General features: G+C 45.7%; 2 protein-coding genes across 2 annotated transcripts in view; both read left to right on the forward strand.

Moving 5' to 3' along the window:
• The window catches only part of GRK3 (G protein-coupled receptor kinase 3), a 61702-nt gene extending 38513 nt beyond the window's left edge, over positions 1-23189 (forward strand). The window contains exons 10-21 of the mRNA XM_036392978.2: positions 4764-4842; positions 5260-5390; positions 6168-6262; positions 7102-7209; positions 9178-9244; positions 9440-9540; positions 10784-10850; positions 11300-11395; positions 13536-13698; positions 14459-14595; positions 15505-15618; positions 17058-23189. Coding sequence (XP_036248871.1) covers positions 4764-4842; positions 5260-5390; positions 6168-6262; positions 7102-7209; positions 9178-9244; positions 9440-9540; positions 10784-10850; positions 11300-11395; positions 13536-13698; positions 14459-14595; positions 15505-15618; positions 17058-17219 — 1320 coding nt within the window. The 3' untranslated portion in view covers positions 17220-23189. The remainder of the gene's footprint in view (positions 1-4763; positions 4843-5259; positions 5391-6167; positions 6263-7101; positions 7210-9177; positions 9245-9439; positions 9541-10783; positions 10851-11299; positions 11396-13535; positions 13699-14458; positions 14596-15504; positions 15619-17057) is intronic.
• A 75-nt stretch (positions 23190-23264) lies between these two features.
• MYO18B (myosin XVIIIB) overlaps positions 23265-23687 on the forward strand; it is a 66469-nt gene continuing 66046 nt past the window's right edge. The window contains 1 exon segment of the mRNA XM_036393417.2: positions 23265-23298. Coding sequence (XP_036249310.1) covers positions 23265-23298 — 34 coding nt within the window.

A 23687-nucleotide genomic window follows, 5' to 3' on the forward strand; every position in this document is an offset into this window, starting at 1 on the left:
TAGTGGGGACTAGACAAGAAATCGAGGCAAATGAGTAATAATTGTCCCATTAACTTTAATTTGTGATTCTGTGGCTCCAGCACTGAATGTGAATTTGCATGTCTAGAGATTCCAAGAGAAAATAGATCAGAAGCTGCTGGTGGAGGCAGTTTTCTCACAGGCCAGCACACAGTGAGGCTTTAAGCAGGGGCAGCAGCAGGAGGAAACATTTGTTTCTTTTGTAAAGGATTATCAGCTCTTTAGAGTGACATTTCTTTCAGACTCTCAGAAATCTGGAGGACTTTGAGGAGAGGTTTTGTACCAAGTGCTGCTCATTCAGGTCAGGTACACCTGGGCAGGAGAGGCTGGAGCACTTGGAATATGCAGAATGAGATAGGTTTGAAGGTGGTGGAATAAGAGAATTCCTTCAATCCCTGAACAGAAGCTGGGAGGCTGCAGTGGCTCGTGGTGTGCCCAGGGACAGTTCTGCACTGCCCAGAGCAGAATGGAGCTGGGAAATCCATCACAGCACAATTAGTCACTTAACTGGGAATCCAGATGTCTCTGCAACATGCACAATAACAGCTGTGCAGATGACACTGCTGGTTGTGTAATCAGTTCTGTTCATCCACCTCAGGCTCTGGCATTCCCCACCCCAGCACCCCTGGAGCAGGGAGCTCCCATGGCACTGTGGCGAGAGCAGCTTTCCATGGCCACATTTCCAGTGGGTTCAGGAGTACAACAGGCACCTCTGCAGAGCATCTGGAGCTTCTTGGATGGCCCAAACTGGGCTCTGCAGGGCTCAGTCTCTGCTGGTGCCTTTGCTGTGTCACTGTGGTGTAACGGGGACAAACTGTCACCGAGCTTTGGGTTTCCTCTTCTGCAAGACACAGGCCCCATCTTCCCCTCCCACAGAGCCCTTCAGGTTGGAAAGGCATTGTGAAATCCTTGGAAGGTCGCAGAGTAGGGAAAAGATTTTACTTTCTGTTAAAAAGAAAAATTTATTTCATTTCTGCGGTGGCCAATATTTGCCTGATTTCTGTTGAAAAACTGGACCATGTGGAAATCACCAAGGTGGTGATGGACCCTGTGAAACCAGGCAGTGCCAAGGTGCTTGTGGAAGGAGTGATTATTGCATTAATCTTTTCCTGAGGGTAGGAGGGGATCATTCCATCTGTGTTGCAAGACTGGGGCTGTGCAGGGCTGTGCCTCCTCTCTGTTGTGGCTCCCAGTTTTTTTCTTCTAAAACAACCTCAGCAGTTCAGCTGCCTCACCCAGACCCTCTTGAGATGATTTTACTGATGGCTGCATTCAAGATTTCCTCCAAGGGATGATAAATATAATCCCAGAATATCCTCAGCTGGAGGGCCGTGCTCAGGACACCCCAGGAGATCAATAATCTGGTTTTTTGGAGCAGAACAGGTACTTGGTTGGTTTTCATGTGTTTCAAGCAGCGACACAGCTTTGGGTGATGTGTCAGGGCAGAGCTGCCCTCCAGTTAAACTGGGACACAGCTGCTCTGTGCTCTGCACACCTTTGTCCCCTGTTTGCTGTCACTTTGTGCCCCAAAGCCCAGTGCTTGGCTTTCAGGGAAGAGTCAAAACCAAAGGTTTCCTCCTAGAGCACTTTTTAGTGTGTTAATGTCTTTAAAATATCACATTTCTACTTTTTTTTAATGGTTGCTCCAGTATTTTTTTTCCTTCCATACGATTTATTGCCACAAATTTGACTTCAGCAGTTCTCTGGATTCAGTCCAAGATTGTTTGGATGTAAGGAACTCTTTCCAAACTGGTCTTAATTCACACATTAATGTCATAATGTTGCTTATTTTCATCAGAGCAGAAAGTTGACTGCAATGAAGAATTGCTCTCCTGGGAAATTGGTTTTATTGCTTTATGTGTTCTTTAAAAAAATAACTGTAGGGTGGTTTTTTTTTTGGTTTTTTTTTTTTTTTGGTGCTGTAGAATACTCCTTTGCTGGAGTTTTTGTCTCAGGAAAATACTGCAGTACAGTTTTTCTCTCTGTTAAGCTAGGAGAGGGTAGTGATGAAATTCGGAATGCTTGCACAAAAAAAAATGAGTTATGCATCACATTTACACTTCCAGATAACTTCTATTTTTAAAATCCATAAAAATATAAGCAAGCCATGTTCTGGTGTAGAAAAACCTTTTTATTCGTCTATGTGTGGTGTTTAAATTCTACCACTAAATCCTTCTGGGTAATTAGATTGCTCTGAAATTTTAGCAGCCCTGCTTAGGGACACTTCTGAATTACCCAGTCGATGCAGGAAATTAAGTTAATAATTCTGCTAAAGCTGCTGTTGTGAAGTTAAGTGGCAGCTACAATAATCCCCAACACTGAGTTCATAACCAGAGGTGGTATCTTGTGTTAGACACCACATCAGGCTCCTTTTTTTTAGGAAAAAAAAAAATTTACAAATTTTTGAAATTTGTATTTTACATTTAGGAATTTGGCTTTTTTCCTGGATGTTGTGCAGGTGTTTCACACCCATCCCTCCCATTTGTGGGGAGCAAAGTGCAGTTGGGTTGGAGAGGGGCGGGATGTACCCTGGTGTGGCATTCACATTTTCTGAAAGATCCCTTTGCCCAGGATTTTTCTCCTGGGAAGCTGAAAAGCTTCAGAGAAAAGGGAAACAAATATTATCTCATTTGATTCTTCTATGTTTTACTTGTCTGGGATGTGTTTAGAGGTTGTTTACCAACAGGTGGTTGTTTCATTAGTTTCTGATGTGAGTTGTTTTCACTCATTGGCCAATCAGCATCGGGATTCTGGAGAGAGTCACAAGTTTTCATTGTTATCTTTTTAGATAATTTCATAATTATCTTCATTATCTTTCATTATTATCTTTTTATCTTTTCTGCATTCTTTAATATAATACAGTATCATAAAATAATAAATGAGCCTTCTGAAAACATGAAAACATGAAGATTCCTCATTCCTTCCTTCATCAGGACACCCTGCAAATAAAATATCCTGGCACTGTGGGGATGTGTGAAATAGAAATTATATATGTAAAGATACATAAATAATATAAATAAAGATACAAAATATTTATAAATATAAAGATTTATAAGATTTATGAATGCATAAAGATTTAGAAATATATAGAAACCTTTATATCTGAACCCCGTGGAAGGAAGGAGGGGCTCTGAAGTGTCCCTGTCCCTCCCTTTCCTCTCTGCCCAAGGCCGCCGTGTTTTGCTGTTTCTAAATTGGGAAGGGAGCAAGTTCCTGTCAGAGATTCCCAGAGCTTTCCCTGCTCCATCCTGCAGCTCCAGGCACGCTGCTGGAGCCACGTGAGGCTCTGCTTCCTGCAGGGTGTCCCGGGCTGCTCTGCCTTTGGGATCAGATGTGGGATGGCCTGGGGCACTGCCATTCCCAAAGGGATCACTGCAGACCCACCAAACAGCCCTGCTTTGGTGCCACAAGGTGTCCCTGCCCTTGGGATGACAGGAGCTTTAAGGTCCCTCCCAAGCCAAAGCATTCCATGGTTCCATCCCATGTGGCTTTGGAGAAGAAGCCGAGGGGGTGACAGCCACCCCCTGGTCATTAGCTAAGAGCATCCTGGCTTTTATCAGCAATAGCAGGGCCAGAGCAGGTCCATTCTTCATGGAAAGGGTTCTCCAGCCCTGGCACAGCTGCCCAGGGCAGTGGTGGAGTCACATCCCAGGGAGGATTTGACAGATGTGGGGATGTGGTATTGTAAATGCAGGTCCACTCACCAGGGGAGAGAATGATGCATCTGACTCCATGTTCTCAGAAGGCTAATTTATTATTTTATTATACTATATTATATTAAAGAATACTAAACTATACTAAAGAATACAGAAAGGATACTTGCTGAATGCTAAAAAATAATAATGAAAACTTGTGACTCTTTTCAGAGTCCCAACAAAACAACTCACAGCAGAATCCAATGAAACAATCACCTGTGGGTAAACAATGTCCAAACACATTCCACATGAGCACAACACAGGAGGAGCAAATGGGATAAGAATTGTTTCCCTTTTCTCTGAGGCCTCTCTTGCTGCCTTTCAGCTTCCCAGGACAAAAACCCTGGGTGAAGGAATTTTTTCAGAGAATGTGAATGCCACAGATGTGGACATGGGTTGGTGGTGGCCTTGGCTGAATCCCTCAATCTCAGAGGGGTTTTCCAACCTCCAATTCCATAATTCTGAATTATGGAGGCCTTGTATCCAGCACAGGCCTGGTGCAGAGGAAGGTCTGCCAGCTGCTGCCATGGGGTTTTGAAGGTGTGCCATGGAGGTACCAGCACATGAGCAGACTTTGGGAACAAAGATGTGTTTTTCCAGTGGAATTTTTTTAAGGCTGCTTGTCTTTAATGGGGTGAATTGAGGTTCAGGTGCATCAGGAGGTGAGGTGAAACCCATCCCTGGCCTGGCTGCTCTGCTCTGACATCCTAAACCTGCTCCCACAGCCCTTGTGTTGTGAATTTTGCAGGATCTGGATGTTGCTGCAGCTGCTTCCTGAGCATTGTAATGCTCCAGAATCCCAGCTCCTGCCTGGTGTGTTCACATTCCTTCAATCCTCTGTTGGAAATGCTGCTGGGGGGCCAAACACCTTCACTGTCACCTGAGCAGGGCCCTGACAGGGGGACAGGGGTTACCAATGAAGCTGCATTTCAGGAGAGAACTTGGGAATACTGGCAAATAGCACAGGAAAAACACCAGCTGTATTTTTTGCTTCCCTAAGTCACACTTTGCTTTTTGCCCAAGGTGAACCTCTGTGCTCTTCCTTTGCAGGACTGTCCTTTTATAGTCTGTATGACCTATGCCTTCCACACCCCTGACAAGCTCTGCTTCATTCTGGACCTCATGAATGGTAAGCAAGGCTTGTTCAGATGATGATGATGATGATGTTAGAGAAATTTTGGCAGGAGGATTGCTGAGATGGTTGGTCCCTCAAGCCTGGGCTGCTCTATGAGCTATTTATTCTGCTCTCCACAAACCAGTGTGTGGTACAGCCTTTGCTTATGTGGAAATCCTCTGCTGGATTAGTCACTGAATGCAAATGTTTATGAAATAAATGCATTTTAAAATGGAGTTTCAGACTGATCAAATCTCTGTATGAACTTTCTCAGCTGTTTTGTCACCACACAGATTTGCAGAGGGTGGGGCTGTGTGATCTTCAGGTAATAAGAACCTACAAAAGCTGAGCTGTTCCCCCACAGTGTCACCCTGTCTGCCTGCAGGGTAAGAATTTACTGTTCACTTAATTACATCTCAATTCTCATTTCAGGAGGAGATTTGCACTACCACCTCTCCCAGCACGGAGTGTTTTCTGAAAAAGAGATGAGGTTTTATGCTACTGAAATCATCCTGGGCTTAGAGCACATGCACAATCGCTTCGTGGTGTACAGAGACCTGAAGGTAATGCTTGGTGGGTGCCTGAATCCACACAGCCCCTCAGGAAACTTCCATGGATTACCCTTCCTGAAACCTTTCCTTGGCAGGATTATGTCTTTATCTGCCAGATTTTTGTACTGAGTTTTCAAAGTCCTTCTAATCTGTGCCATTATCCAGTTTAACCAGCCTGGGAGAGGCTTCCTGGGGGTCACAGTAAATCCTGTCAAGTGTTACTGATCTCCCTGATGGGAATGATTTAGAGGATAATTTACTGTATTTACTGTAATCATTTACTGCATTTCTGGGAGCCCTGAAAGAGGCCTTTGTGTGTGTGATGGGGGACAACAGCAGGAGAGGGGCTGGGGGGTATCACTGACACTTGGGAAATCAAGGACAGGTCCCAGAGAAGAGTCCCTGGACCAAGTGGCAGCACAAGGGGATGGAAGTGTGCCCAGAGACTGAGAATAAAAGGTGTAAGAGCCACACACAGACCCTGCTGTGAAGAAACCAAAAGCAACCTGAGGCCAGAATGGATTATACATTTATTACCTGCTTTGTGTTCAAACCTTGCCTGGTTATTCCCTTCTGTTATTCAGTATTTCATAACCTGTGGAGTTGATGGTAGTGCTCTGTGAGAAGGTGGATTTTTATCTAGGAAGTGCCTGGTATATATTGACGTTAAATAAAAGAAGGCAATTACCAATTACCAGGGAGTATTGATGTTTGAGTTGCTGTGCTGTGAGAGTTTGCAGTTGTCAGCTGGGGAATACCAAGCACTCACCTCCTTCTCTTGATTTCCAGCCTGCAAATATCCTGCTGGATGAACATGGGCACGTGAGGATATCAGACCTTGGGCTGGCTTGTGACTTTTCCAAAAAGAAGCCACATGCCAGTGTGTAAGTATTCAGTCTGGGGGCTCTGCTGCACACACAGGTGGTGCTAAATCCATCCTGAATTTGTCTTTAAAACTTAACTTTGCCTGAAGGGGAGGAATGACACTTGTGTGGCCCAGGCTTGCTGAGCTGGTGGCTCTAATGAGGTTTCTTGGGCTCCTGTCCCTGTTTTCCTGCACAGTTGTAGCAGCTGATGTGTAGGCATGGCTGGGAGATGACACATTATTTCAGGATGATTCACTGCTCAGAGAAGAACCTGACTGAGTTAAAGTACCAGATTGCTTTAATTGTCCCAACCTGGTAATTAAATATTCCCAAACCGACTAAAATCCTGGATTTATTGTGTCTTTCTTTTTTTTCTGGATCTTCATGGAACTGGAGGCAAATTTTGTTCCTTTCTGCCTCTCACCATCAGGATCTAACTGGGATCTGAGTTCCTGGAGTTGGGTGTGGATTCACATCTTACCTGGCACGTTTCATTCTTAGCTCCTCAAGTGACCTGATTTAGTCTTGGAATTTATGCAAAAAGGGAAACTCCAGCCTGTCACACCTTAAGAGATGTGCAAATCAGTAGCTTCTTGAAAAAAGTCCATATGTTTTGAACATGTCAAGGGTAAAAGCAATACCTGGTGGCTGCTTCTTGTGGTGCCCAGGGCTGACTTCAGGAGTGTCCTGTGCTCGCACAGGTGGCACAAAAAACCCATTGGAAGCAAGACAAAATTGTCAAAACGAATTATTTCCAAACTGGGCTGTCTTATTGCGATAATACTGATTTTTAATGATTTTTCCCCCCAGTGCTAATGTTGGATGTAATGAATGCTTTGTGCTGTTGTGCTCTGCAGAGGAACCCACGGGTACATGGCCCCCGAGGTGCTGCAGAAGGGCACAGCCTACGACAGCAGTGCTGACTGGTTCTCCCTGGGCTGCATGCTCTTCAAGCTGCTGAGGGGGTGAGTGGGGCTCCTGCCTTGCCTGGGGGGGCCTCTGTGGGTGTCCCTTGGAATAGCAGGACATGGTGTGTCACAGATTGGCTGAAGTGATCCCTCGGTGCTGCCCCGTGTGTGACAAACCAGGCTTCTTCTTCCAAGCCAAACCCAACCCAAGCATCCTGTGGTAGCTACAGGTGTGGGGCATGAGGAAAGCACTTCTGTCTGCTCTCTGAAATGCTGCAGGCAGCAGTTTGGTCCTCTCTGGCAGTTTTAAATGTTGAGATGTTGCTCCTTGGAGTGCTCTAAGCAGTCCTGTTAAATCATGGGCTTTGTGTTGAGACCTGGTGTTGAGGAGAAGCTCTTGGCTGCACTGGTTCCTTTTTGGGTGCTACTCAGCCTTCCCTCCTGCAGGGCTTGGGCCAGGTACAAGGTGTGGATCCTTCCATTTGCTGAATCTGGCCTGTTACCTTACCAGTGTCCAAAGGTACACGATAATTACAGCTTTGTCAGCTCATTAAACTTAGAATAGATTAATGCCATGGGATTTATCTGAGCAAACAACAAGCACTGGTGGGCAAGTGCTTGTTGAAAATGGCATCCTCAGTGTTAATGGCAAACCAGGAGAAATCTGAGGCTTTTCACAGTGCTTCTCTGTAAAGGTTGATCATTAGGTCATCCTGTGTCCTCACACATAATTAATTACAAGCTTTTATCTCCGTGCAGGCACTGTACAAAGGAAGGTCAGTGTGTGACTTGTGAATTGAACTCTAGAACTGTATCAATTTAACATTAATTGTGCACAAAGCAGACTGTGTAAAGGTGCAAATAAAGAAAGAAGTGGTGTTTAAATTGCCAGTCTTTGGGCTGTGATTGTCCCTGGCAGAGATGTTCAGGGTGGTATCAGTGCTCAGCCAGAAGCCAGAGCATTATTCATGGTGAACTCTCATTTCTCATCTGTTCTGAAGCCAATTAAACACATCCCAAAACAAGGGCTGGGCACATGGTGCCATTTCTTGGTATTTGGTAAATTTAGTCTGGCACAGAATCTGCCCATAAGTCGCCAGTGAATCATTTTCTTCCCTGATCTACTCAGAGCCTCCTTGTCAGAGTACATGAGGCTGTCTGGGAACCATTTACCTGTCATGCTGAAAAGAGAAAAATTGAAGTCCTGGTCCATCCATTGCATTCATCAATCAGACCTTTTTTGAGAATAAAAGGAAAATAACTTGGGAGTAGCAGGTCTCCAGTTGAAACATGCTGGTACACTCTGCCATGTGGTAAGCCAGAATGCTTTAGAATAGCTAATTAATGGAACTGATAAGTGAGTAACATTTTTGATTGTGAAAACCATCATCCCCTCAAGGTTTTAAAGAAAAGAAACAGGGAATATATCCTAAATATAATCAAAGTATCTCTTACTACAATGCTGCTTCTTTCACAGAGGACTGTGTGATAAACCTCTAATGGGTCACAGTCTTCCATAGCTTAGAGGAAAATTCAAATTCAAGCCAGAATTATAAAGCAGGAAAGAGATGAAGCTAATAATTTACAAGATACCATCAGATATCTTCCCAGTGGCTGATGCTGTGGGATCTGTGATCTCTTATCTCTACTCTCCATGATGGGGAATGGTGAGTTCAGTGGGTCATGCTCACCTTCCTTATAGAAGTCCTTGGATTTAAATCCCTGTGGGTGATGGCTGCTCAGGGTTTCCTTGTTAGCTGAAAGCTATTCAGGTTTTGGGGAGATAGATGTAATTGGTGAGGCATTTGAAGCACATCTTTAAGGCCAGATCACTGTTGAAGAATTACCCAACTTTCTACTCACCTTCCTGTGGATGAGATTGCTCTGCAGGACAGGAGTGATGAGGGGAAGGATGGGACTAACAGGATGCTCCACTCATTCCTGGCATTGCCATAGCTGAAATACCCTGATATATTGAGGCTTTGCATTTATTTATTAGCTTTTTTTTCCCCCTTCTTTCCACAGGCACAGCCCTTTCAGGCAGCACAAAACCAAAGATAAGCACGAGATTGACCGGATGACGCTCACGGTGGTAAGGGCTGGCCTCAGTGACATCCCCGTGTTCCCTGAGCTCCCATTTCCCCTAAAACTGGAACTGCCCCCCCCTGCTCTCCCAGAGAGCTCTATCTCCATGTGGGAGAGCTGTTTCCAACCACCAGCAGAGACAAGAGGGCAGAGCACACCTCTTCCATCATGGAATATCTCTTTGTGTTTCCTTTCTCCACAGAACGTGGAGCTCCCGGATTCCTTTTCTCCTGAGCTGAAGTCCCTTCTGGAAGGGCTCCTGCAGAGGGATGTGAGCAAGAGGCTTGGATGCCAAGGAAGGAGGTAGGTGTTGTCTTCTCCTTGGACCTCTGCCTTGAAAAATTTCCACTTCTCTGTCAATGAGTGAATACATTTCAAGTAAAAATCTGCTTCCTGTTGTGAGGATTTTAATTTTGGAAAGAGAACATTACAAAGTGCTGCTGCATGGAATTACATTTCAGATTCCTTCGGTTTGGACATGTTTTTTGGACAATTTCTGTCCTTAAAGCCTTTTCCCTGAGTTCCCTGCAGTCATGCTTGCATTGGGTGGTGTTCTTACTTCTCATCCCTCGGTTGTTTTTCTGGTTTTGCCTGATCTGTTTTGGCATGAAATCATATGACTTGAGTCAGACATACTGATTGGGAAAATTTATTGCTTGTATTGTATCTGTAATGATAGGAGCATATTACAAAAAAAACCAAACCACAAACCAAAAAACAATCCCAAAAACATCAAGCAAAAGCTGCGAATATTGCTGGTGCTGCCTTTGTCACTTGATTATTCTGAGGAAAAGAGCTTTTGTTTTGTTTCTTGACTACAAAACACTCCTTGCTCCTGCCAGGCTCACCTTGCTTGTAGCTGTTCATGAAATTGTTATCTCCTGTTTAAAAAGCCAGTGTGAGACTGAGAGAGAAAAGGAGAGGAGTAAACAAGTGTTGAGAAACCATTGGGATGTGTGATAACAGGTAGATGGTCACACCTGAGCCTGGGGCTGCCTCCAGTTCCAGTGGGAGATTCAGAGGACATTTGTTTTGGAGCCCTCTTTGATAATGGCCTGAGATTGCTTTTCCCTGGGAGATAACAAGAGCAGTTTATTATTTTCTCATAAAATTTGTATAATGTGGAGTAATCTGGTTATTTCTAGAGCAGTGGTTGGGATCTGACCCAGAGCAGTGGTTGGAATCTGACCAGAGCATTTCTGGGATCTGACCCAGAGCCATGTTTGGGATCTGACCTGGATCTGTGTCTGGGATCTGACCCAGAGCACTGTTTGGGATCTGACAACAGAGGAACTTTGTTTGCTGTTGGAAATGATGGAGTGCCATCAGGAGTTCTTGCCTGCCAGCCCCTAGAACACTGTTCCAAGTGTTTCCACCTGCAACTCTTCTGTTGTTTACTGAGGAATTTTTATTTTTTTTTTGCAAAAAAGAGCAGTTTCCTTGATGTTCTCAAGTGATAGAAGTGTGACCTTTGAGGGCTTTGTATTCCTTGAATACACTTTAAAAGCCCTTTCCTTTGTTGACTTCAGTCACTTCTGTTTTGCAGCGCACAAGAAGTAAAGGAACATCCTTTCTTCAAAGGCATTGATTGGCAGCAAGTCTATTTACAGAAGGTAAAGGATAAAGACAGTAATTTAACTGACTTGGCAAAGCAGTAGAAGGAAAATAAACCCAAACAGGTACTGAACAGAAAACTTGAGGGTCACAGTGCCCAGCTCAAGTGCTCACTCTCACAAATACAGGGAGGGTTGTTGTTGAATATTCATTACTACAGATATTCTTGATTGTTAGGAGTAAATAATAACATTTCCAGGCTCAAATGACTGCATGTTTCCTTTCCTTTGCTGTCTCTAAACTGGGGAGTTTTATCCCCAGATTTTTGATGGAGCTCTAATTAAAAGAAGTGCCAACAATTTTGCATTGAAGTTTAATTCCAAGGGGGGCACTCTGGCACAGTCAGGTGTAATCTGTGCAAAAAAATACAAAGCTTGTGCATGACTCCAGAATGGAGTTAAACAATACCCATTAATTTGTCTTTAATGATGCTGATTTCAATTTCTAGTACCCTCCCCCCCTGATTCCTCCCCGGGGAGAAGTCAATGCAGCAGATGCTTTTGATATTGGCTCCTTTGATGAAGAGGACACTAAAGGCATTAAGGTACCCAACGCTCACTGCTGGAGGGTGGCACTGGGGCTGCTCTGCTTGGCTTTCCATGTGTGTGTGGCATTCCTTTGCTTCAGGGCTCTGGATGTGCAAGAAATTCCTTCAGTCTGGGAGAATCAATCCGTGCTGGTACCTTGGGCTGGTTCCCCTGTTTGTTGTTGCTTGGCAAGTCTTTAAGTTTTTAGGTTAACTGAAATCTACTTTCTTACCAAAAGTTTATGTGATGAAGAAAATGTTTCAAATGGTCAGGAAAGAATTGGGAAAGCCTCAGTTTTTCAAGAATACCTTATGGTTTGTGTGTTTAAAAGTTGGGATTTATTTCGGGTAGCTTGGAGAAATGGAGCTAAACCTTATTTTAATACTTGAGTGGTCAGAGAGTGGCAGGGAAAACTCTTAAAAATGACAAACTGTGTTAATAGTAGCAATGTCATAAGTTAGAAGAGTGGTAAAAGAAATTTTCACCTTCTGATATTATCCAAAATTTAATGAAAATAACATAAATTATATCAAAAAAAGCTGTCCCCTTTAGAACTCACATAAAGGGGGTGACCCTCCTGTGGATTCCTCCACTCTCTGAGGTTTCCCTGGGACTTTGGGGCAGCAGGGCTTGGGTCAATGCCCTTCGTTGTTTTCATCACCCATTTCTGCGGTAGAACAGACCTCATTCTTGTTCTTACAGAAGTGAGTCAGGAGAGAAATTAATTGTTCTAAACTTTATAAGGAAAAAGCCCCATTAAGTACTCACCGAGCCTAAAAGGGAGCTCGTCTGTCAGTGTCACCTGCTGTGGTGACAGAAGTTGGCACAGAAAAGTGCAGAGAGCCCAGGATGTTCTTTATCCCAGAAAATTCCACATCTTCAGCATCAATGTTAGCCTGGCAGGATTCCAGTCTCCTGCAATTCTGCAGTGCAGGATTCAGAGGAACATTTTGCAAGGAAGAACCGGGGAGTCTTTTTATTTCTTGAGTGGCTCAGAGATTCTCGATAACATGATTCCTGTCCTGGAATGTGAATCACCAGCAGGTCAGTGCTCTGTCATCTCCAGTTTGATCTCAGAATCTCATAGCTCAGGCTGACCATGGGATAAATTTACCCTTGGGGGTGAGTCAGGGAGGGACAGCACAGCCCCCCTGGGTGTCACAGCTTCCAGAGGGGACAGGAGGATTCCTGCCTGAGTCAGCTGCCAGTGAGGTGCCAGGAGCCCTCTCTGCCTTGGGCACCACAGCTTGAACCCCTTGCTCTCCTCCCTGGAGTTGAATTCATCCTGCAGAATGCCCTGTGTTCCCCAGAAGAGCATGTGAGCTTTGGGTTATGAGTGGGGAGCCCTCAGGGGATGCCTGTGGCTGTTCCCCCTTCCTTGGGTGCCACAGGGAGATTTTCTGGGTGTGTATTTTCCTGCTGGGATATAGCATGGATCTCTGAAAAGGAGAATATCTATTCCAGGAGGGTCTGGCCTGACTGCAGCAGGAGAATTGAGCTGCTCCTGCAGCTGTTGGTGCTGGATCCACACAGCTTTAACCTCCTCCAGGGATGGGCATTCCACCACTGCCCTGCTCAGTGCTGGGAAACCCTTTTGGTGAAGGAATTTTTTTCCTGATTTTCTTCAGTGCAATTCAATTTAAGTACTCGAAGGATCAGTGGAGAAAAGAATCTTTCTCCCAGTAAAATTGAGATCTGTAGCACATGCTGATGAATTCTGAGGGTTAATTATTAGGAATATAAAGACAGGCTGTGGAAGCATGGAAGGCATTGCTGTGGAAAAGGTATCTTTGCACTTACTCATGGAGCTTTTGGGCTGGGGAAGTTTTTGTGCAACAAAGTTAAGAATACTGCTGCTTACATTGGCATAGTGATTTAAATGTCTAGAGAGCATTATGGAGCAGTGTTGAGTGAGGATTTTGGAGCTATCAAACCAAACAAGTTTTGAGCAGGTGGCCTGTTCTCTGCACATAAATTAATATCTCTGCTTAAATTAGTGTCTGTGCTTCTCTTGCTTGCATCTGTTTGTTTTGTGAAGGTTTGAGTTCAATCCATCGTGTAAAATAATACTGTTGCATGGGTAACTATTAACTGTTGGGGATAAGAGTAGTGAAAGTTATTAAAATGTTGGGTTTTTTGTTGTTTTTCTCTTGCAAGTTGCTTGATAGTGACCAGGAGTTATATAAGAACTTCCCTCTGGTAATATCGGAGCGTTGGCAGCAAGAAGTAGCAGAAACTGTTTATGATGCAGTAAATGCAGACACAGATAAAATTGAGGCCAGAAAAAGGGCTAAAAATAAGCAGCTTGGCCACGAGGAAGGTAATCTGTCCTTACACTTCTCTCATCTTTTGCTGCTAGGTAGTAATTCCTGGGTTTGGAGTTCTCCCATTGCTGTCATTCCTAGGAATCGTTAGGATTTGTTTAATCGCTGTCATGTTGCTTAAGATGCTTCTGAATGTTTTCAAATGCTGAATGATGACATCAGGCTTTGGAAAGAGATTCATGGAATCATGGAGTCCTGGAATGGTTTGGGTTGGAAAGGATCTTAAAGCCCATCCAGTCCCATTCCCTGCCATGGGCAGGGACACCTTCCACTGTCCCAGGTTGCTCCAAGCCCTGTCCAACCTGGCCTTGGGCACTTCCAGGGATGGGGCAGCCACAGCTTCTCTGGGCACCCTGTGCCTCCCCACCTTCCCAGTCTGTGGGGTTTGATTTCCTGCCCAGGAGCTGGGAAGGGCCCCAGGAGATTTTGCACAGCAAACTGCAGCTTGCACGGGGGTGTTGCATCAAACCCCCAAACCTTGGAGAGCAACATTCAGCACTTTTAAAACTTCCACCAGTGAGATACTTCTTTAAGAGCCAAGTCCTGTCCTTGTTCCCTGCTCTGCAGGCACAGCAGCTGTGCAGTTAGGGCAGAGCTGGGGCTGAGTGTGTGGTTTGAACAGAGCTGGGGCTGAGTGTGTGATCTGAACCCGCCGAGGGCACGGCAGGTCCGGGGCTCCATCCCTTTGGCACAGAGCTCTCAGAATGCTTTCAGCTGCACCTCCTGGCACTTTGCTAACATCTCCTCTTGGTTTAGATTATGCCCTGGGGAAGGACTGTATCATGCATGGCTACATGCTCAAGCTGGGGAACCCCTTCCTGACTCAGTGGCAGCGGCGTTACTTTTACCTCTTCCCCAACCGGCTGGAGTGGCGAGGAGAAGGAGAGTCCCGGGTGAGTGAGGGGCCCTGGGAGCTCTGCTGGAAGGCAGGTGGAGCTGGGACACACCTGGATAGCCCAGGAGTTCTCCTGGGGAAGGAGTTTTCTCTGAGTAAAAGCCCCTTTGAGTATCTTCTCTGCTGTCTCACTGTAGTTAACACATAGCTTGCAATGCACACAGGAGACGTAAAGTTGACTTGAGAATCCTTTGTTTGCTTTGTTGTGTTTTTAAAGGATTTTGGTAGTTGATGGTGTTGTTTTTCATTTAGGACCTCTGGACTATTTATACAAAAAAACACAAACTGGTAAGGTGACAAATGCTATAGCATTTTGTTTCCAAGAAAATGCTATAGTGGCTGTAGTGTAGCCCAGCTGTGCTCATGTGCAGGGCAGATAATTTGTATATTTAAATTAAGGAAGCATTTGGAATTTAAGACATTGTGTACTCTGCAGTCCATAGGGAGAGTTTTCCTGCACACTGTTGTGTATGTTCTCTTTGTAAGTATTCAGTGCTGAAATATTCCCTTTCAGCTCTTTGAAGTAGTGAAATTGCCTTTTTTTGGGTAATAACAGTAATGCTTGAAAAATGTATCAAATTATATGCAACTCTTGAGGGAAAATAGTTAATATTCTGTTTGCAGACACACCTATTTGTAGATTCTTATTTCATGCTGTCATTACTGGCTTTTAAAACTGATATTTTGTTGTCACTATTGAAGCAACCAAGCCCCTTGTAAATCTCTCTTACCTTACTATCTATCTTTAGTTCATGACCCAGCCTTCAGAAATAAATGTTTGTATAATGACATTTAATGTGCATCACTTAATTCATGTGGATAGTCCAGGAAAATGAGATAGTGGCTTTATTTGATGGGCAACAGAGTTTTTTTCAATTAATTCTCTGCTCTTTTGCAAATGCTGCAGCAAAACTTGCTGACAATGGAACAAATAGTATCTGTTGAAGAAACACAAATTAAAGATAAGAAATGCATCTTACTGAGAATTAAAGGAGGAAAACAGTTTGTCCTACAGTGTGAGGTAAGACTTGATTTTTTGATAACTTCATCAGATTGTTTTGCATGTGATAAACAATTGACAAAAGTTTTTCTGCTCATCCTGTTGCATGTTAATTGAGGCACTTGGTGGAGCAGAGCCAAGTACCTTAGTTACTGATAAAATACCAATGTTTATCACCCTTGAGTTCTGAAAGCAGGAAACCTGCAGCTTGTCATGGATTTCAGTGGTATTTGGGACAAAATGAGTTGGGTTTATTAAATAGCTAAAAACTTCTCAAGCTCCAAGGGCCTCGTTGGCTCATGTCTCACTGTGGGGACCTGCTGGAGCTCATGTGTGGAAGGGGGAGTGCTCAAATCCTCAAAACATTGTACCAGCTTTCATTGAGGTGATGGAGAATTGCACATGGGCAATAGCCAAAGTTGCTCATTCCTTTGGAAAATTAAAATATCTTCCCCAAGGTGCTGTCTGACAGAGAATATCGGAGATATTTTTGCCCCCAATGAAGGAGAGGAATGATGAGGAGGACTCCAGTGATATCAGAAGGCTAATTAATTACTTTATTATACTATATTATTCTATACTATATTACATTACATCTAAACTGAATCTGCCAAGCACTCAGCTGCACTCCCCTGCACAGCATCTCGTGACTGTCAGCCAACAGTCCTGACACACAAACCTGTGTTAGGAAAATTAATCCGCAAACATCAGAGGTTTATGTCCAAAAAAGGAACAGAGGAGTCCTTTGATTATTTGAATAAAGGCAGAGGCCATGGGGCATTCCCCTGGGATCTCTCCAATTTTTGGAGGACACAGCCTCCTTTTTATCCCAATTTCCCGGCCACATTTCCCTTCTCTCTTTCCCCATTGGCTGAGGTACTTGAGAGGTACAGACTTCCCAAAACACCTGATACCAAAGATTTGCCTCTAATGTATAACCCTCCCTTTTAACTTTTAATTCTTATGGAATTTAGGGGCTTTTCTTCCCCATTGTTTCTTTCATCTTTCAATGCCTAGTTTCATTTAGCAGCAAACCTAAAGTTTATTTGTAAAAGCAAGTATCTTTTTCCGTTCATCAATCAGTGGAATCCATCCCATTGTTTCTTTTATATCCCAGTGCTGGTTTTATCTCCCAGCAGACCCACGGCTTGTTTGTAAAGACAAATCCACCATTCCTCTCACCTGGATTCACTCGGTCAGTGAATCAAAACACTCACACCAGAATCTAATTACCAATTCTCTTCAGGTAACCAATCTTCCATAATGTGAACAAACACGGGCACAGCAAACGAGATGAGAATTGTTTTTCCTTTCTCTGAGGTTCAGAGAATGTGCGACCCAGAAATATTCTTGGGAAGATCTGTGCCTTGGTTTTCTCTTTGAAGAGAAATGTGGCTACAAGAGAAGACACCATTGGCCACGTAGGATAAAGTGCCAAACTCCTTCTGTGTCTCTTGCAGAGCGACCCCGAGTTTGTCCAGTGGAAAAAGGAGCTGACAGAGGCTTTCACCGAGGCCCAGAGGTTGCTGCGCCGGGCTCCAAAGTTCCTCAACAAATCCCGCTCCACGGTGGTGGAGCTCTCGAAGCCCCCGCTCAGCCACAGGAACAGCAACGGGCTGTAGGAGGCACCCACCACCTTCCCGCAGGGAGAGCTGCTTGGTGAACCTGCAGAGCGTCCCAGAATCCTTGTGAACGAATGACTTTGTGCAGCGTGCCGGAGGCGGGATGTGCCTGGAGGAGGAGGAGCTCCATGTTTACAGCGTTGGGATCACGTCAGGACTCTGTGTCTGCAGCAGGGGTGGGGACCCTGCCCCTGGCAGCAGCAGCAGCAGCAGCAGCAGCGCTGGAGGTCACCAAGCCCAGAGGCTGCTCCTTGCTCCACACCCCCGGCGGGGCCCGCCCGAGCTCCGTCCCTCTGGAACTACTGATGGAAAGAAGGAAGGAAAAAGGAAGGAAGGAAGGAAGAGGCTTTGTCCCTGCCGTGGCCTGGCTGGCAGGGGGGTGACACTCCCGTGGTGACACCGACGGACCGTGGTGGGTGCCCCCCCTCACTCTGTGGTGTTGCCGTGTCCTCCCCGACCATTACTGCTGACTCTCTCTGATAACCTTGCTCCATACTGCTGATGATCAACAGTGTGACTCTGATGCACTTCAAAGTACTGAAATTCTTAACTGTCCTGTGGTTTAAATGTTATTGCTACTTCATGGGAGCGTTGAACTCGAATTATTCCCTGGGTTTGTTGTACTCACTAATAGTAGCTACCACCAGTTTTGCTTCTTCTACGTATATGCAGTACTATAACTGACACAATAGAGTAATAATTGGTGAAGAGGAATTTATGGTAGCTTCATCTAGTGCTCTGTTGTATAAATTGACTATTTTAGCACAGTTTTTAAAGAGCAGATTCCTTTTGACAAGTTTACAGTGAACATAAAAGACAGTTCTTTTCCATTTCAGGTCAACTGCACTTTTTAAAAAAAAAAATTAAAAAGAAATGATTCAAATCCAGTGCATTCTAGAGCATGTGCTGGGTTCAGGTGTGTGTGGGTACCTCGGTACGTATCCCGGATCACTCCTCAGTCCTGGGACTCGGGATCCTCCTCTGCTGTACACAGGTGTGTTCCCATAGCATAGAAATCCCCAGAAATCCCCAAAAATCCCCTGGAGCCCAGCCCAGGAGGTTCGTGCACATATCACAGCTCACCTTGGGAAAGGATCTCTCATTTTCTGTTCTGAAGAGTTCAAACTGCCCACAGTGAGAGCAGTGTGAGAAAACTGAGCATGGACGAGCCGATCAAATGCCAGGTTTATGTTAATTCTACCTGAGGCATCAGGGTGGAGAGTCTTGCTGAAGGAAGGATCTCATCCTGAGCTGTCCCACAGCTTCCCCAAGCTGGGTGTTGTGGTGGTTTCTAAGAGAGGGATCAGGGCTGAACTTAAGCTGTTTTTCCAATTCAGTGAACAGCTTAGAAAAGATTTTTCTTCCCAGCTACAGAGGTACAACTCTCAGTCCCTGAAGAGAGTGGAGCTGTGCCTGTGTCAGTGGGAGTAGAAGTTGTGCGTGGTTTGAGCGTGTGTGGCTGTCAGATCACCACAGAGTTCCTTGGAGGGAAGTAGTGAAAGTGGCTCTGTTTGCTTCTGCATGGGAGCTGGGTTTGCTGCACAGCTTGTGCAAACCCTGCCTGGCCACCTGGGGCTGCACCAAAGGGAAAATGCATTCTAGAAAATACCCCCCTGAGAAAGTGGTTTCTTTCAGTGATTTTTTCCCCCCCCCTTATTTATTTTCTAAGTTATTCTGTGTAAACAGCACCAGCCTCTCTGTCACTCCTGTTGAGCATCTCAGCTCCTCTGTAAGGAGCAGTGTCAGAGGTGATTGGCCAAAGGTTGGACTTGATGATCTTGGAGGTCTTTTCTGACCTAAAACAATTCCATGATTCTTTGTGTGGTATTTAAAAAATGTTTGGGATAAAAAATGCCTCATCCCACTGGCCGTGGTTCAGCTTTCCCTACAATACCATGCAATGCTCATGTTTTTCTCCTTGATTTAGAAAAAAAGCCCTCAGATGGTGTCAAAACCTTCTCATAGTTCTTGTGTAACTTGTTTTTGCTTTCTTAGTCCCTGCTCAGTCCCATTCTTCTCCTTCAGTTATTTTCCATGGCTGGATTTCACTCTCACTCCCTGTCAGCAGATTCCGGTGCCAGTGTTAGTGAGAGAGGAACAGGTCATCAGCTGGGAAATTGTGCCTCAAACCCAGAGATTTTATGTGAAATGAAGGCTGTATATTGTCTTAGGGAAATACATTTATTTTGAAATGTGATGGAGTTGGGATGGCCCTGGAATATTCTCATTATTGTGGTCTTTGCTGCCCCGTCCAACCTGCAGTGGGAGGGGGCAGGAAAAGATTTGGGTTTCTTTAGCCAGCTGTGATTTATTGACAATTGAAAATAGCTTTATTTTTGTGACTTTTATCTAACTGTGCAGCTAGGAGAGGGGAGGTTATCACAGTGACAAACTCCTGAACGGAGGTGGGATCCCAGTAAGAGATGGGGCTCTGTGTGGAAGTGACTGGATGTGCTGGTGTGGAGGGAGAGCTGGAATTGCACCCTCCAAACCAGAAAATCCTGGATGCTGCCCCAGTCTGCTCCTTCCTGATGTAGGAACCAGAGTCTCTGAAGTTTTTGTTTTGGACAAAGATTCCTGGTGGTGTTAATCTGCAGGAGGGTCTTTGGCTGTGTGTTTAGGATCTCTCATTTCTTTGCTAATTATTTTGCAAATTCATGAAACCGTTAAAGGAGCATTTACTTTGGGGTGTTTTTTGTGGGTTTTTTTTTTTTCAATCCTTCATCCAAGTGTTGGCCATCCATTTCTCCAAGTGTAAATCTTCTTCCTCTTGGTTGTGTTTGAGCTTTTTGTGTTCTTGTCCCTGGTCCAGCAGAGCCTCGGCTGCAGGCTCACGGGTTCTTCCCAAAGTGCTGCTGTGAGAAAAGCTGGAGTAATGCTGGAGTGGATCCAGCTGGGATTGACATTCCTGGTATGTTCCCCCACCCCCCAGCAGGCTTCAAAAAATCTTGGAGCAGGCTAATAATAGCTGGAAGTGTGTCTGGGAAGGGAAGCCTGGCAGGTAGGGAGAGAGCAGCTTGGGGGATAGACCTTGCCTTAGTCACAGTCGAGTTTTCCTGAATTTCTTGGGGCTGCCCTGAGCACAGACAGGAGTTGGACTCTGATGATCCTTTTGGGTCCTTTCCAGCTCAGGATATTCCATGATTCTGTAATTCAGCAGCTCCCTTTAGAAACCCAGTGAAGATTTTCCTCTCCCACTTCTACCAAGGCGGGAAAACCCAGAAATTAAATTGCGAGGTTGTGTTTGGCTTTGAGACAAATCAGGATAAATCAGGTGTTTACAGCCGTGTGGAGGTGGTGGAAACACAGGTTTGTGCTAAAAACAGAACTTGTTTTGGTTGTGATCCTGCCCACAGTGGCCACTGGTGCCCAGAGGAGCTCTCGGGGTTGATGCTCCCTGAGCAGGACCAGCCCCAGCCCCGTCATTCCTGGGGTTTGCAGGGAATCAGCTCACGAGGACTGAAATCCCTGGAGCTCTGAGTTGCTCTTTCCCTGGCAGCTGGTCAGCTTCAGGAGCAGGTTCCTTGATCCCATGTCCATATCCGTGTCCTGCAGCCCGTGGCAGGGCGGTGTCACCCCCAGCACGTGGCAGTGACACGGCTCCTCCGCCTCTGAGGTGTTTGCACCCAAAATATCCCCAGAGGAAGGGCTCTTTGAAGTGTACAGTAGGCAAGAAATAATTCTAGTGGTGTTGATTAATATAAGGAATGAGTCAGTTCTACGAATTAAAGAAAAAAATCTGAAAAGCGTATTTTGACAAAGCATAGTATTAATTTTAATATTGTAAAAAAAAAAAAAGAAAAAAGGAAAATATCTAAAATATACAGAGAAAAGATGTATATCCAAATGTCTGAGGAGTTTCAAGATAATCTACTTTTGTTTCCTGTTGGTTTCTATTCCATGGTGTACATATTGTGTGGATGGAACATCGGCTGTTTTAATACTATTGTTAAATTGTATTTTTATTTTGTGTTAAACTAATCATCACAGACTCAGCTTTATTTTGTTTATGTAAAGGTTGCTATGCTCTGTAGGTATAAACCCGAGAATTCTATTTTAACAGAAAAAAGCATTTTATATTATTTATTAAATACATGTTTCTCCAACTTCTGACATTCCACAGAATTTCTGCTCCGTATATGTATGGAAGTGGCAGCTCCTTTCAAGCAGGATCAGCCAGCTTTATTCTGTTTTTCATGACAAATTAGGGATGGATTTCCTGAGCCTGTGCAGCCCTTCTCTCCCAGCACAGGGACTCCAGGCTCAGTCAGGACCATCTCAGGTGGAAAACTCCTGCAAATCCACCCCTCCATGGGATATTTCCAAATTTCTCCTTTGTCCCTCAGCATTCCCAGAGCAAGTGTTTATTCACAGGAATCTGTGCTGAGTTAAAGAGAATTAATGACCTAAACTGGTGCAAGGAGTCAGTGTGGTGTTTGATCCAGCTCAGCCGTCAGGGAATTGCAGAGCTCTGTCATTCCCAGGGGAAGGAGCGAGTGGAGGCAGAGCCTGGACACAGGGCTGGGCTCAGGACCCAAAATGTCCTCACTGGAGATGGGTTTGGTGTTCCAGGGGCATCACTTGATCCTTCAAAGCAGGATCCTGAGGCAGGAGCAGTGCCAGATCACTGTCCTGGAGCCAGGGCCAGGGCAGGACCCTGCTTGGTGTCACATCTCAGGGGGGTGGCGGCCACCAGGGACCCTGCAGGGACTGTCCCTCAGGGTGTGGGGAGGGTGACACCCAGGCAGGACCCCTCTGTGGTGCCATCTCTCCAGGAGCTGCCTCTGCTGGGCACATCTGGGCACATCTGCAGAGGCATCCCCAGCACCTCTGTCCCCAGTGAGGTACAGAAATAGCCCTGAAGTTATCAGTTTGCTCAGTTCCTAAAAATAATTCCAGTTGTGAGCCTGGCCTGTGCAGTTTGAGGAGTACTTGAGGTGTAACATTGTGTGCTCTCAGTTTCCACAGTGGTGGGGCTGGGGGTCTGTGCTGGTCAGGGCTGATCCCTGTGGCATTTCTGGGTGAAATGTGGCATTTTCCATTGCCACACTGCTGCTGAAGTTCTCTCCGTGCTGAGGGGCTGCCTGGGGCAGGGAGGGATCCCTGCTGTGCTCCCTGGAGTAATCTCTGCCTTCTTTCCCATTTCCCTCTCTGATCCAATTGGATTTTGGGGTGAGCTGTAGCCCAAGCTGTGCCTGGAGGCAGAGGGGAGCTGGCAGTGCTGGTGGCATTGTGGCTCCTCAGTGTCACCCCTGGAACGGTGCCGTGCTGGGGACAGCGCTGCTGGCCTGGGGTGTGTCCAGGCAGGGATTTGGCAGAGAACCTGGGGACAGCTGCAGGAAGGTGGCTTTGTCCAGGGCCAGGTTGGTCTGGGTTTGTGTGACACGCTGTGTTTCCAGGCTGGAAAAGGAGATGGGCTGGGAAGAGGCTTTGCTGTTGGTAGCAGGCATCTCCTCAGGGAAAGGGAGAGAGAGCAGATAGTGAGATGGCACCAAAAAATGTGTGTGAAAAACAGAATAAAGCAGGAGCATCCTCGGAGAGGGGATTTGTGAGCACTTCCAGTGCCTCACCAGGTCCTTTAAAACAAAAAGGAGCAGATTCACACGAACAGCTACTCGCGATGAAGGAAACGATCGAAAGAGAACCTGTCCAAAATGTGTAATTAATGGTAAGCAAAGCCAGGATCTGTAAATAACTTTAGATATTGTATCGATGAGATCAGTCCTTGTTTTATGTACTTGGCTCTTTCCATATTTATTGTGGGGAGGAGGTTCCCAGGAGCTGTGGCCTCGCTCCTCACGGACTGTCCCGGAGTTTACAGCCCCGTCGTGGCGGGTGTGCCACACTCGGTTCTTGCCGCCAGTATTTTTTTAACGGATTATTTTGGCACAGCTAAGCTGCTTCTGTGTGTTGGTCAGTACAACTGCTCTCCTACGACCAGACCCCAATAAAAACCGTCCTTTGCGTGTGTGCCAGTGTCCTGTTCTTTCCGTGTCACCCGTCCCTTCCCGCGCCCTCCGCGAGGCTGAACTGGGATCTACTGGGATGTACTGGATGGACCCCACTGCCCCATGTACAGGTAAGTCCCTTCCCCCAGCCCTGTGCACGCTGTTTGTCCTGGTTTTTCTGAGGGACACATCAGCTGTGTCCTGCAGGTGAGACAGTGCTGGCTGTGCCAGGACTGGGAGGTGTGTGACAAGTGACCAAGGGTGGCCTTCCATCAACAGTGGCCAGGCTCCCTCGTCCCTGCAGTGCCACCTGGAAAGGGTCATGGAAACCACATCCTCATGCTGTTCCCAGCTGGGATTGGGGTTGGTGAGATGCTCACCCAACCTCAGCCTCCTGCCAGGGGACTCCAGACTGACAATCCTGTTTCCTTTCTTACTACCAGAGCCATTCTGGCAGTGGGTGCCAGTGCCTTGGGTGTATCCGCGGAGCTTTTGGGTCAGATGTGGGTCAGAGTGGCCG

This window comes from Molothrus ater, chromosome 18 (genome assembly GCF_012460135.2).
Source record: "Molothrus ater isolate BHLD 08-10-18 breed brown headed cowbird chromosome 18, BPBGC_Mater_1.1, whole genome shotgun sequence".
Classification (NCBI taxonomy): Eukaryota; Metazoa; Chordata; class Aves; order Passeriformes; family Icteridae; genus Molothrus; species Molothrus ater.